Here is a 15,922-nt window from a genome sequence, read left to right on the forward strand (position 1 = left end):
CTTACTCTTGACAACTTGTTTAAATATGTTACATACATTTTGAAAAGCACGTTAAGATTCAAAATAATATCAGTACTTAGAAAAGATAACATTAATCTTTTACATTTTTTAAGAAGGTAAAATAGTTAATGTCTACATGAATCTGGGGATTATGTATAAAATCAAAGTCAAAGCATTATTGTATCATTGAAAAATAAGACATACAGTATTTTAACACTAGACGGTATCCAGAACAGTTCATTGAGTTAGTCCAATGGAACTGGAGAAATTACTAAATTATACTTATCTTGTTTTCCTCAACAATGAAAACCTTGATCTAAAACTCCCACTTTGTACAAAAGTTAAACCAAAACAGATCATAGTCTTAAATGTAAAAGTATAAAACTTTTAGAAGAAAACACAGGAGGATGTTTTGTGATGTGGGGCTAGGTGAAGAATTCTTAAACATGCCACCAAAAGCACAGTCCACAGAAGACAAAAATCAATAAACTGAACTGCCTCAAAACTGAAACTAAAATTAAAGTCAATTTTATAAGTAAAGATATAAAGAATGACCTTTTAGCATTATACTCTATACAGCAGTCGATACTTCATATAAAATATGGCCATACATATAACCCAGATTTCACAAATTTGTGAGGACATACGAAAACAGGTGTTTTTTTCTTTGACCCACCTGTAAGCACGTCAGTATTTATTTAGTACGTTTTCATTTAAATAAAGTTAATCATGAGCACTTACCAGCAGCTTCAAGAACCAGCTGTAGTCTGGCTTTGGCCTGTTCGGCTGGTGGCTAAAAGTCAACCATAAAAGACATTTACAGGTCAGTTTTAATATATGGAGCTTTAAATTAATGTATTACTATGCAAACATCAGAAAATTTAGAAGACTTTATCATAACAGATATTAATATCCATCCAACATCTTAATAAAACTCCATCACAGCAGCTCTACCAATCTACTCTCTCACTGTAGTAATTGAATCACACTTTTCATTAACATGATGGAAGAATGAATTTCTTTCTTTCTTTTTTTTTTTTTTTACTGGAAAAGGTTTTGTTAGTACCCAACATCAATCTGCAATAGTCTAAATCAGCACCTAAATCAGTACCAATCAGCAATAGCCTAAATAACTACAATTGAATAATGAGGCAAAACCTCCATATATTTAAAAACATATTATCAAGCTCTGTTTTTTTTTTTTGCATATGGAAACATGCAGTGACCTATCGGAATTTAAGTAACAACTTGATATTTCAGGCAAGTCATATCCAAAAACCAAATTTTTTTCTGCTTTCCTATTTGAAAGGGGCAACTGTGATGATGATGTGATTTACAAGCTTTCAATTCCTACCAAATGTCCTCAAGTTGTTTTCTCAATGGACTTTCATTCAACACAGTTGATAATGTTGAAATTAACCTTACTTGCCTACCAGTGACCTTATTTTGAGATTTTCGGATTAATGTGTTGATGGTATCTAAGATAACATGGGTTGTAGCAGGTTATGAGTTATGAATTTTCATGAAGGACCTGTTAAAAACTTTTGTTAAGTTTAGTTATTTATTTTGAGAGAGAGAGAGAGAGAGAGAGAGAGAGAGAGAGAGAGGATGAGCAGGGGAGGGGCAGAGAGAGAATCCCAAGCAGGCTCTGTGCTGTCAGCATGGAGCCCAATGCGGGGCTGGAACCCACGAACCATGAGATCATGACCTGAGCTGAATCAAGAGTCAAACACTTAATCAAATGAACCATCCAGGCACTCCATAAAACCTTTTTAACACTTGAGACTATACTTCACCATATATTTATAAAGATGTCAGCAAGTGACTAAATATAAATAACCTCATATATATATATATATATATATATATATGATACCATCGTTTGAGAATTAACATTTTATAAGATATATTTTTAAATTTCTCTGTGAAAAAATGGTTTGAATGAAAAGACTTACATAATTGGATATAGAAAGAAGATGTCTAAGAACTGTTAACCATTTGAATGGTGCCTTTGAATAAACTGTAAGAAACAAGATGGAAGAGTAGTAGATAAAACAGGAGGAAAGACAGGTAGAGTCTTTCATATCCTAGAACAAGGGGTAACAAACTATGGCCCTAGACCAGTGACCTGGTTTTTTATAAATAAATTTTACTGGAACACAGACATGCCCATTTGTTTACATACTGTCTATAGGTGCTTTTGTGCTTAGTACACCAATAGCAAAGTCAATTTTTTGTGACAGAAAACTTCTGGTCAGCAAAGCCTAAAATACTTACTATCTGGACCTTTAAGGAAAAGTCTGCAGACCTTACCATAGAAAGAGAGACTTAGGAGAATCTAAAACAGTGGTGTGAGGAGATGACATCTGTACTTCGATAAGTCATTCTAGCAATAACTTGATGATGAATTGAAAGGAATGTGACTGGGGGTGAGGAGCGCAGTCAGGAAGGAATTAAAGAATGCCAGGTGACAGACGATGAGGGCCTGAGGTGGAGCAGTGGTGGTGAGGCTGGACAGGAAGAACTAGATTTGAGAAATAATTAACTAGTAACATGAAAGGACTGACTGAATAGGAGAGAAGGAGGAGGTGACAAAAACAGTACTTTATGTCATATGTTAGTAGAGAAAATGTACGTATGGGAGCTTTATGAAGTTACAAAATGTTGAAAATATGTAACATCAAGTTAAACTATCATAGCAAAATATCAATAGAATGTGTGATATCTACTGAATATAATCTAAGAGTTATAAACTAAACTGCCGATGGGGGCCAAGCAGTTAATACAAATATTTATGATGATGAGAGGCAAAAGACATTTGGCCTCAGTCATCAGAGAGTACTGTGAGGGTGCAGAACAGTGGAGCACATGGCCTAGCGAAAGGAAGCGGCTAATAATCAGCACCTACTCACTGCTGTCATACAGAAATGCAACCCAAAGCTACGAAATTTCTTGATTTTTCATGAGACTTTAAGTTCCCATAAAGACCAATACTGTGTGGAACAAAGAATACTTCTAAAAGCCAGGTTCAATCCCAAAACAGTTTGTGACCTCTGCCATCTACTTAATACACATAGTAGAAACGTGACATTCTGTGCAATATAACATAACTAGAATGGCATGGAGGAAATGATATTCTGACTAGCAGGTCCCAAGCAAGCTAAGAATTATGAAGCATACATTTCAGAGTGTCCTAGGAAGCAGTGTCCTTTGATAGAAAAATGTTAGGCACTTTATGGTGAAGATATTTCATGGGGAAGTTTCATGTATTTCACAAGGGAAGATTATTTTTAACAATTAAGAAATATTTAAGACACAGAAAAATACACAGAATGATGAATACCCACATCCAAGAAAAAAATTAATATTGTTGTAGTCTCCTACCATACAAACCCCCCTCCATGGCGGCTCCCTCCCTCCTCCATTTATAACCTCTGTCTTGAAAATATGGTAATTACCATTCCTAAAGAAAGATGATTGATGTTTCTGATAAAAACACCTGTTAAGACATATTTATATTTTCATTAATTTCTCTAACAATCTATAATATAGGATTCATACTCAAAGATAAAGAAAACCAGTTTAGTAACTTGCCTCTACTATACATGACAGATTGAAATTAAGACCTTCTGACTCCAAATTTCAGGATCCTTCTAACTAAATCACTAGGACAGTCATGAAGTCAAAGCAATTAATTCCATAGATATAAAAGCAAAAGAATGAATTTTTAATTCTGTTCAAAAGAAAAATCTGTCCAAAATAATACATTTGTCCCAGCAGATGGAATACGAGGACATTCTAAATACATTTGCCTATACAAATGTAACTTGCAAAATCTTATTTGTGAAATACAGGGATCATCTTCAACTGTGGGGAGAAATACATTGTTGGATTCATCAGACTTTTGAAATTTGTATTTTATAAATATTTTTATTCTTATAAATATTAAATATTAGGTATTGTCATACTAACTGGTTTAGAATGAAAATACCTTTATGGGCTTGGGTTCCAAAATTTCTAATGCTTTACTTATTTTAGAGTATATTACAGTTCAGGGATTAGTGTGAATTCCATCTAAAATTGGTTTTATTTTATTGATTTTTTATTCAGATTTTATTCAGAACCAGAAATCAAATCTTACTCAATAAGCAATAATATAACACCAAATAGAAATGCATGTAATATAGCAATTCTGCAACATAAGAATTGTAAAATGAGGGCATAATTAAGAACACAGTTTCACAATTATATTGTGTGAAACAAACTTTTGGATAAAAAATTGTATTCCATTAAAAAATAATATTCCATTAAAAATAATATTCCTCACATCAAATTTAGTAGTGCGTAATTAGATAAACAAATATTACCAAAACTGAATTATGGAGAATATAACTGTTGTCCCCTCAAAAAATTTTAGCATTAACATTAACAGAACAGTAAGAACAGTATGAACTTATGCTTCTTTTTTAAAGGTATATTAAAGTTAAAACATTATTATGGTATTATATCACAAAAAAGTAAATTAGTAGGTATTGTACCATAATTTTAGCTTACTTAAAGAAAACTGTACTTCTGCTAGAAATTCTTATATAGGGCTTAAAATTCTAAATTAGTAGTGGTCTTTTGGATGCCTAGGTGGCTCAGTTGGTTGAATGTCCAACTTCAGCTCACAGTGCATGAATTCAAGTCCCACATGGGCTCACTGCTGTCAGCGTGGAGCCTGCTTTGAATCCTCTGTCCCCCTCTCTGTCTCATGCTCTCTCTCAAAAATAAACAAAAACATTAAAAAAAAATAGTGGTCTTTCAGTGGGGGAGAAGGGTTTGGTAGTCTTTCTGTTGCCATGAATTCTCCAGAACTACTCTGCTCACTTCCCTCCCCTTGATAGCCACATATACTTACTTACTCCATTTAGTTACTACTCCTAGTTTTATAGAAGACTACTTTCTTAAGATGAAACAAATGCTCCTGAAACTGAAAGCTAAGTCAGTCACTTGATGGCTGTGGAGGTGACTATCTTCAATGTCTAGACTTTTTCCCTTGACTTTGGACTTACTCGTATTTAGTCCAATCCCCTGAGTTCCTTAAAGACACCATGTCTAGAATCTCAAGATAGTGCCAAAACTAGCATTCCAAACCAGCACAATCTTTTGAGCCATGAATATACATATATATAAAACAAGAAGCAGAGAAGCAAGCCTATCCTTACATAAACCAGTTTATACACTAAACTATTTAAACTCTTTGTTCACCCTTCACATTTCCATTCATATTCAGCTCCCTGAACCCCTGGCTACCACTATGGAAATTCTGGGGGCTGATGAAACAAGGGCCATTCCAGCTGCCAACAACACTTTTGGGTGCTGTTAAGAACAGAGAAGTAAAAAGTCTGAAAGAAACACTGTGGCTGAACTAAGAGAGAACTCAAACTTGGAAAATAAATTAAACTAGCAACATTATGCAAAATCAAAATTAAGGCTGGATTATACGGTTTTCAGCTATCTCTCTCATTTTAAACGATCATATGCTCTTTTTATATAAAAAATAACCAGAGAGCAAATTCTGGAAAAATGGTAAATAGGTGTTTACTCTTTAAGAAATTACCAAACTGTGGGGCGCCTGGGTAGCTCAGTTGGTTGAGTGTCCGACTTCAGCTCAGGTCATGATCTTGCAGTCCCTGGGTTTGAGCCCCATGTTGGGCTCTATGCTGACAGTTTAGAGCCTGGAGCCTGCTTCAATTTCTGTGTGTGTGTATATGTCTCTCTCTCTCTGCACACCTCCCACCCCAGCTTGTGCTCTGTCTCTGTCTAAAAACTAAACATTAAAAAAAATTAAAAGAAAAAAAATTACCAAACTGTTTCCAAAGTGGTTTTATATTCCCACAAGCAGAGTTCTAGCTGCTCTCCATCCTTGTCATGACATAGTACAGTCAGCCTTTTTAATTTCAAAATTCTAATAGTGGTTTTAAGCTTACTGTGGTTTTAATCTATGTTTCCGTAATGATTAATGGTGTTGAACGTCTTTTCATGTGTTCATTATCCTTATTTTTCCTTGGAAAAATGGATGTTCAAAATGCCAATTTTTCATTGGATTGTTTTCTTATTATTGAATTTTCAGAGTTCTTAATTATAATGAAAATCATTTTTCATACATGAGGCTTACACATCATCTATACATACATGCATGTGCATGCATATACACACTAAATTACATATTTATATTTATTTTCTGAATAAAGCTCCCACTCTCATTGAGTGGCTTATTTTTGCATCATCTTAAGAGTATCTTTCAAAGAAGCAGAAGTTCTTAATTTTCATGAAGTCTGACTCATTAATTTCTTCTTTTATGAATCATGCTTTTGCGGTATTATATCTAAGAAATCTTTACCTAATCCCAATTCATAAAGTTCTGTCCTGAGCTTATACCTAGAAGTTTTACAGTTAACTTAATTTCTATATAAGTGCAACACTGAAAAACATTAAAAAATGTTTTTGATACATTGTTGTGCAATAGTTTCAGCACCATTTGTGGAAAAGACCATCATTTTCCATGCAATCATCTTGTGCCTCTGTTAACAATCAACTGGATGTATATATATATCTGTCTACTTTTAGACTCTCTATTCTGTCCCACTGATCTGTCAGTCTTAATACCAATACCACCCTGTGGTATTACTATAGTTTTACATTAGCTCTTGATTACTATAGTTTTGTATTAGCTCTTGAAATCAGGTAGAATAAATTCTCCAAACTTTTTCTTCATTTTCAAAGTAGTTTTGGCTCTTCTAGCTCTTTTGCATCCCCTGTTTTATTTTATTTATTTATTTTTTGCATCCCCTATTTTAGAATAAGCTTATCTTATTCTAAAAAATAAGCATCCTAGGATTTTGCATGGGATTGCACTGAATCTACATGTCAATTTGGAAGAAAGGACATCTTAACAGTACTACTTATTTAACAATACTACCTTTTAGTCTGGTATATTCTTTTCCATCATTTTTGCTTCTTGGGGTTTAAATCTCAAATGTGTGCGCGTGCATGTGTGTGTGTATGTGTTTAATAGGCAGTACATAGTTGGTCTTGCTTTTTTATGCAATCTGAAAAACTCTGCCTTTCAAGTGGCATGTTTAGACCAATTTACACTTAATGTAATTATTAATCTACCACATGCTATTTGTTCTCTATTTGTCCCATCTGTTGTTTGCTTTTTTCTTCTTTTTATGCCTTCTCTTAGAGCATTTTTATAATTCCGTTTAATATTATTTGTTGGCTTATTAGCTATAACTTTTTGTGTTATTTTGGTTGTTGCTTTAGAGTTTATAATATACATCTTGTAATTTATCACCCTCTGTCTTCATTATATTACTTCATATATACTATAAACACCTTACAGGGGCACCTGGGTGCTCAGTTAAGCGTCTGACTTCGGCTCAGGTCATGATCTCATGGTCCATGAGCTCGAGCCCCGCATTGGGCTCTGTGCTGTCAGTTCAGAGCCTGAAGCTTGCCTAGGATTCTGGGTCTCCCTCTCTCTCTGCCCCTCCCCCTGCCCCACTCACACTCTCTCACTCTCTCTCAAAAAAATGAATAAACGTTAAAAAAAATAAAGAAAAAAAACCACCTTACAATAAGATACTCTCATTTATCCCCTTCCAGCCTCTGTATTATTACTGTCATTGCTGTCATATATTGTTATAAACTCCATAATGCACTGTGTTGTTTATGCTTTAAATGCTTATCTTTTAAAGAGTTATATTTATTCACGTAATCACCATTTCCAGTGCTTTCTTTTATGTCAACCCAGTATCTGAAAAGATTTCCTTTGCCATTTCTTGTAGTACAGGAGTTTTGGTGATAAATTCCTTCCAGTTTTGTTTGTCTTAAAAACACAAAACTTCATTTTGGCCTTCACCTATGAAAGATACTCTAGTAGGGAGAATTCTAGGTTTATAAAATTTTTCTACCATTATTAAAAAAAATTTTTTTTTCTAACGTTTATTTATTATTGAGAGACAGAGAGAGACAGAGCATGAGCAGGGGAGGAGCAGAGAGAGAAGGAGACACAGAATCAGAAGCAGGCTCCAAGCTCTGAGCTGTCAGCACAGAGCCCGACACAGAGCTGGAACTCATAAACCAGGAGATCATGACCAGAGCTGAAGTAGGACGCTTATCCGACTGAGCCACCCAGGCGCCCCTTTTCTACCATTATTTTAAAATTGTTCCTTTACTGTCTTGTACTTTACATTGTCTCTCATGAGAAATATACTTTCATAGCTATCTCTGTTCCTCATACATAATGAGTATCTTTTTCTCCTACATGACAACAGTTAGTATTTATTTTTACTCTTTTGCTTTTAAGATTTTCTTCTCATAACTGGTTTCAAGCAATATGATTATGATATGCCTTCGTGTGGTTTTCTTCATATTTCTTGTGCCTGGGGCTTATTCGGCTTTTTGAAATTATTTATAGTTTTTATTAGAGATATTTTGGTCATTATCAATTATATTTTTCTGTTGCCCCCTATTCTTCCCTTTCCTTTCAGGATTCCAGTTACATATACACATTTAAAAAATTTTTTTGGTGTTTATTTATTTTTGAGAGAGAGAAAGAGATAGAGTGGGGGAGGGGCAGAGAAAGAGGGAGAAAGAGCATCCAAAACAGGCTCTGCACTGAGAGCTCTGCCTGATCTGGGGCTCGAACTCACAGGCCATGAGATCATGACCTGAGCTAGTCAGACACAACCAACTGAGCCTCTCAGGTGCCTCCTACATGTATATTGTATATTTGGCTACCTAACAGGGTTACTACAGCTCACAAATGCTTTTTTTTTTTCTCTCCAGTTCCATTTTGGATAGTTTCTTTTGCTATGTCTTTTAGTTCACTAATCCATATTCTGCAGTTTACCATGTCCATTAATATCATCCAGTATATCTTTCATCTCAGACATGTAGTTTTCCTATCTAGAATTTTTACTTCTTTTATAGCTTTCATGTCTCTACTTAGTATGTTCAGTCTTTCTAGTAGCTCTCTGACCATACACAATAGAGTTAGGATGGTTCTATTAATGTCCTTGTCTACTAATACTAGGTTGGTTTCAACTGACTGGTTTTTCTATTATGTTACATTTTCTTGACTTTTTGGATGCATGGTAATTTTGGACAAAATGTCAGACATCATGATTTTATTTTGTTGTGTGCTGGATATTTTTGTATTCCTATACATAGTCTTGGTCTTTGTTCCAAGACACAGTTAAATTAACTTGGAAGCAGTTTGATCCTTTCAGTTCCTACTTTGTTAGCACCAGAACAGCTGTAGATCTGTCATTAATTCTTCCCCACAATTAAGACATTTTTAGTACTTGATCAGAAGCACCATGAATTATGAGGTTCTCCACACTGGTTTTTGGGAAGAGACACTATTCCCAACTCTGTGTAGTGGCAGACAATTTCCTCTAATCATTTCAAATAGTTCTTTTCCAAGCCTTGGATAGCCTCCTCACATACATGTACTAATGAATACCTGAAGGAAACCCTCTGCAGATATTATGCAGCTTTCTCCTCTCTGGTAACCTGCCCTGTGATATGTAGGGGCTTTGGCCCCCCTGTTATCACAGCTCCATCTTCTCAATGCAAGGAGACTACCAGGGCTCTGCCTGAGTCCTCCCTCCCTGTGTTGTGACCTGGAAACTTTTCTAGGCCTTAAGCTGAAGCAATTAAAGGGTGTACCTCATATTTTCCCCATCTCTTAGAATTACTCTCCTTCATGTTTTATGTCCATTGTCTTGAGAGTTGTTTTCTCAAATAATTTGTCCAGGTTTTTAGTGGTTTCAGGTGGGAGGGTAAATCTCATCTCTGTTACTTTATCTTTACTGGAATAGAAAGCCTATTATTTCTTTTAATACTGACCAACCTTGTGAGGTAAAGTTATTTGTCCAAAGTTACATAGCAATTTTTCTAATGAATGTGAATAAAAATGGATTTATATATACAGATAAATCTGTAAATTCCCTTTCTCTGGACAACATCTCTTTCCTTTTCTGGGCTAATCTTTTCTTTCAAAGCTCAGCTCAACAATCATCATCTTTCATGATGGTTATAACTCTCTGCTCTATGCTCCTATAAACCTATAAACCTATAAACATGTGTCAGCAAATTTGTGGTATAATTACTGATTCTGTTGTCTATCTTTCCTTCTTTGAAGGCTACCTATCAGCTTCTTGAAGACAATAACGGCCTTACATCTTGTATCATTAGCACTTAGGATAGTGCCTGGAATACAGTCAATGCTAAGTACATATTTGAAATAAACTTCCTTGAAAATTTTAAAATTCTCATAAATGTATAAACTAATTTGGAAGTATTAATTTCACTGAATTCTATTATTAGGAAGTATCTGCCTAATTCCAATAGCTGAATGTTTGAGAGAATGATAACAGTGTTGGGGAAATTATAACAAGTAGTAATAATGAAACATGAAATCCGCATATAATACATTTTTAACAAACCCATTTGATAATAGAATGGCAATTCTTTTATTTTTAAGTTTATTTATTTATTATTTTTTAGAGAGAGACCGAGAGAGCGAGCAAGGGAGGGACAGAGAGAGGGAGAAAGAGAATCCCAAGCAGGCTCCAAGATGCCAGCGAGAAGCCCAACACGGGGCTTGAACTCAAAAACTGTGAGATCATGACCTGAGCCGAAACCAAGAGTCTGACACATAACTGACTGAGCCACCCAGGTGCCCCCAGAATGGCAATTTTTAAAGTGATCATATGTGCTCCAAATATATAAATGATAACTTCTATGTGCCATATCCTTCCCAGCCAACATGACAGACATTCCTGAGAAAGCATAAGCTACCTTAAAAAAATTTAACATGTTTTTTGAAAAAAATATAATAGCTATTATTTACTGTAAGCTTTTAACATTCCAGACCCTATGTTAAGCACTTTACATATATCTCATTTAACAAAATTCTCACAACAATCCTGACAAGGTAAGAACTTTTAATGCTATTTTTTAGGTGAAGAATAAATTACCTTAAGTCACAAAGATGGTAAGGTGGAAGAACTTGAATTTTACCTCAGATTACAAAATCTATGTTCTTACCAACACTATACTGCCTCTCAGCTTGGGATCCATTTCTTTATTAACAACATTTTGAGGGAAAAAAGGAGATAAATCTAACCATTTTTAATTGCCAGGAAAAATTGTACGAAGTTAAAACTAAATTTTCTTTGGTCTTTCAGATGTTATCATTAATGATCTTAAAGGTCATGAATACCATAGAAAGCTCATTTTAATCAAGCTTTTCCAGATGAATAACTTTTAAAATATTAAACACATTCGCAGTATAGGTACTGTGCTGTTTCCTTTAAAGTAAATGCAATCTCACTATGACAGAGACACATATCAACAGCTTATCATATTTCTGGCTACATTTCATTTTAACAGTTACTATAATTCTATCTCTTAGGATCAAGGTCTAAGCTAGAAATATTACAAGTAGCTCAAAAGTAGATTTATTTTGCCTCTAGAACTTAGCACCAAGTTGGTTTAAACAAAGAGTCAAAAAGAAATGAAAAGAATTTAACCGATAACACATCTATTCTCAATAGCAAATTCATCTTACAGTTTTATCAAACATTTTCTCTAAACAGCTTCAGGGTTTGCAAAAAGTTATTCCGCAGTTACTTTCTTTATTAAAAACCTGAGAAAGATGTCATTTTATACATCTACTTTATAGATGAAGAAGCTGAAGAGGTAAATCTGAACCTAAGAGGCTACAACATCCATGAGGGCCTGTTTAAGAAACTCATATTCATGACACAATACTATTATCTACAAAATGGTGCCACTCATTTACTACACAGATACATGGCCATACTTATTTGTTTAAAAATTGTCTATATGTACAAGTAGCAGGGCTAACTAGTTGCAGTAGAGATCATATGGCCTACAAAGCCTAAAATATTTATCTCGTTCTTTATAGAAAAGGCTGAACCCCAGTTTAGACTACTGCCTTACCTTTTCCCTCCTAAACACAGCTACTGAAGTCATCTTCACAAATTAAGGTTCTTACTAAGTTGGTGCTTAAAAAATACCTCTGTGACTCTCCATTGATTCCAGAGTTAAGCATAAACGTATCACTTTAATTTTCAATTACCATCAATAACATCCCAAGCTTATTCTTTTATCCTTATTTTTCAACCATTTCTGCAATCATACCCAACATTTCAGCAACAAACAGCCTCTCAGTATTTCTCAACCATGTCCTGCATCTTCCCCCCAGTGCTTTTCTTATGCACAACCAACCCTGTACTTAGAATTTCTATTCCCCTATATCCTTAGTTGTAGAAATGCTGAAACATCACCATCTTTGTCCAGCTCCACTTGGCTGGAAGGATACAGTGTGGACTATTTAACAACTCACAAAGCACTCAAAATCTTTGTGAAAATGCTACAGATTACCTCTCTATTCTTTCAAAGTGAGTGCCCTCTTTCCTCCTTAGTTTCCTTCATTCTTAGCCACACCTACGGTGCCTCACCACTTAAACCACCTTTTAACAGAAAAGAACAGAAACTAATTAAGAAGAATTAGGTTTAGAAAGGAAGCAGCTTTATATGAAAGCTATGTAGACAAAGTAGAAATATTCTCCCCTCTGTGGAGCCAAGGTAGGTAGGGAGATAGGGGAAGAAGTCTGACCGCTGTAACACAAGTTTGGAAGCATAAAAGAGACAAAAAATGGAAGAAACAACAAACTCAAACAATCATTTATTTGTACTGGCTACACAACTGTGCCACTAAGTAGAAAAGCTTAACTTAACATTTTCCTGTCCGGAATTGAGGAGACAACGACAACGATGACGATTATTATTATTATTAATTTGACAGCTGAACCAAGAGATTCTCCCATAGAAGGAGAAAATTAGGGCTTTTTATATGCATCAGTTATTTATGTGTTAGGCCTCTCAAAAATTCCAAAATAATTCTATGCAAAATAAATGATTTTTAGTAATACTTCTAGACATGGCATTGAGTTTAAAGTAAAATTAGACTCAACAACACAGTTGTTTTCTATTTTAAAACGTAAAGCACAAAATAATTTTGACGTTTCCTAAATTTTTTCAAAATGAGAGTGTGGTGATATACAAGAATAAACACTCATATGGTTCTAAATTCTGGTTTTATGATTTTCTCTTTTTTATTATCTTCATACTTTTGCTATCACAATTTTAAGTATGAGCACATCTTTTGGCCCATAAATATTAACATTTTAGAATGGAGTATGAGACATTATTTTAAACAATTACATAAACATTTTTCCTGATCTTTGTAAGATAGTTTAAAATATTACTTTCTATAGTTTAAAACCTCTGTCGTACTGCATCAGCTATTTTTTTAAAGAAACTTATTCCTCTGACTACTTTTCCTTCTGCTTCTTGGCTTTGTCTCTCTTCCTTTGTACTATTGCATGACTGCTAAGAAGGGAATGATGTTCTCTGCAGTACCAATCATCTGGAATAATCTACCTATCTATCTTTGCTTTACTGACTTCACAGAAGTTTCTAACTCCCTTGACAAAACTTTTCTGTTTTATTCCAAATTATAATTTCTATCTTTGAATGCAGTTACTTTACCTTGCCTCTAAAGGATCATTCAAAATTACTTTTTTGAAGCATTTTTGTCACTAAAAAGAGCTAAAGGTACTAGAAAGTTTTTTAAAACATGTTTTATTCTCAAAAACATTCATTCAATATCCAGTTGTTGGAACCACTCTGTTCGAAATGGATAATGATACAACATATAAAAGGCCAAATATTTTATTTATTTATGTTTCTATAAGTGAGTTGTAGAAAATAATTTATTTGATTTGAATGATTTACTAAGAGATTTTCTACAAGGAATAGCTGCATACAGGGTGTCTTTCACATGTTCCCAACAGTTTTCTATGGAGTAAAGGAAAAAAAGGCAAAAGGCAAAGGCAAAAGATTGGGTGTCAGAAGAACTATATGTTAGCCTTGACTGTGTAACCTCTAAGAGCTTTAGTTTCCTAATCTATGCAAGCATACTTACCACAATGTTTTTGAAAAATAGAAAAGTATGCCCAAAAGGAGAATGGTTAAAAAAATTATGGCCCAACCCCATGATGGAGGCAGCATGGTAATCTATTTTGTAAAATGTTTTAAAAGCATCATATAACAAAGGGAAATGCTAAAATCACATTTTTAGAAGAATACAAAACTATATACATAAAATGGTTCAGCAAAAAGTGATTCATGTAAAAAAAATAATTCATGTAAAAAAATAAAAATTTTAAAAATAAAATGTATATCCCAGAAAGAATTTAAAAAAATATGGCAAAATGGTAAAAATAGTTATTTTCTTCTCTATCCTTAATCCTATGATTTCCAAGTAGGATTTTGTTGGGTGGGCCAGGGAAAATTGGTATTATGACAAAAGGAAAAAGTGTTTAAAGAGAAAGAAAAAATTAAAACTCCTTTTTTTAAGTGTTTTTTAAACATTTTTTATTCATTTTTTTGAGAGAGAGATGGAGACAGAGCACGAGTGGGGAAGGGGCAGAGAGACACAAAGACACAAAATCCGAAACAGACTCCAGGCTCCAAGCTGTCAGCACAGAGCCTGATGCGGAGCTCGAACCCACAAACAACGAGATGATGACCTGAGCCAAAGTCAGAGTTTAACCAACTGAGCCACTCAGGCACCCTGAAATTTCCTAAAGACTATTACATTTTTTTATAGTCTAGTATAAAATATGTTTACGTCAGACATTTTAATGTGTTAAAGTTTGCTGTACAAACTGCAAGAACTATTTAAGTTTTCTCTATAATCTGACATTTGACACCCATTCTTACTACTACCGTATTTGGTAAGAGGTGAAATTTATAATGGATAAATGTACTAGCCTTTTGCCTCAAGAGACTTCTGATCAATAATTTGCTTATATAATATATGAAAATAATGTAGACGATCAAATACTGATTTTTTAAGTTGACATTAGTCTAATCACAAAAGTACTTCACAATTCATCATAATTAATAATCTCTCCTTAAGAAAAGCCCAAACCATGGTTGTTTTAGTAATAATTAAAAAGTATTGGCATAGACTTGACTTCTAACTTAATCTTGTTATTTTTCTTTTAGAATTCTAACGTAGAGCTCAATTAGTGCACATATATATATAATGAATACATTATTTCTTGGGCTTTCATTTCATTTTAAAAATACTGAGATCCCTCTTCTTTTCTGCTAGGCTCCTCCTGAACGCTCCTGGCTGACCTAAAAAAACTAGGTAAATTAAATTTTATTTTTATTCTTGAAAATTGTTACACTAATAAAATCCGGTAATTAGAAGTACTGCTTTCATACACTTTAAAAAATACCTACCATTAAAGGGCAACTAAACAATACATTATAGTAAGTTGAATATGATAACCCCAAGTCTACCACTTGACTAATGACCATTTTATTTATTTATTTTTTTAATTTGACCATTCTATCAAAATGGAAGCCGATTTTTCACATTTTTTATAAGTTTATTTATTTATTTTGAGAGAGAGACAGAGTGAGGGAGGGGCAGAGAATCCCAAGCAGGCTCCTCTGTCAGCACAGAACTGGATGTAGGCTCGAAGTTATAAACCCTGAGATCATGACCTGAGCCAAAACCAAGGGTCAGGTGCTTAACTGAGCCACCAAGGCACCCCTGATTTTTCACATTCTTGAAAAATGTAATTTTATTACAGATTATTTTTTTTTGTTCCATGTATTTTGTTCTGTATTTATTCATGAAGTCATAAGAACAAAATATTCCAATAAGGAAAATGAACATAATTATAAAAAATTTTAAGGTAAAATCATATGAAATGCTGATATGCAATCATTTTTTAACCATAAAAGTGGCAAC

At 34.0% G+C, this 15,922-nt stretch overlaps 1 protein-coding gene across 1 annotated transcript in view; it reads right to left on the bottom strand.

Moving 5' to 3' along the window:
• RSRC1 (arginine and serine rich coiled-coil 1) overlaps positions 1-15,922 on the bottom strand; it is a 414,930-nt gene that overhangs the window by 173,063 nt on the left and 225,945 nt on the right. Inside the window, exon 6 of the mRNA XM_053221270.1 lies at positions 742-793. Within this exon, the coding sequence (XP_053077245.1) occupies positions 742-793 (52 nt within the window). The remainder of the gene's footprint in view (positions 1-741; positions 794-15,922) is intronic.

This window comes from Acinonyx jubatus, chromosome C2 (assembly GCF_027475565.1).
Source record: "Acinonyx jubatus isolate Ajub_Pintada_27869175 chromosome C2, VMU_Ajub_asm_v1.0, whole genome shotgun sequence".
In the NCBI taxonomy this organism is placed as follows: domain Eukaryota; kingdom Metazoa; phylum Chordata; class Mammalia; order Carnivora; family Felidae; genus Acinonyx; species Acinonyx jubatus.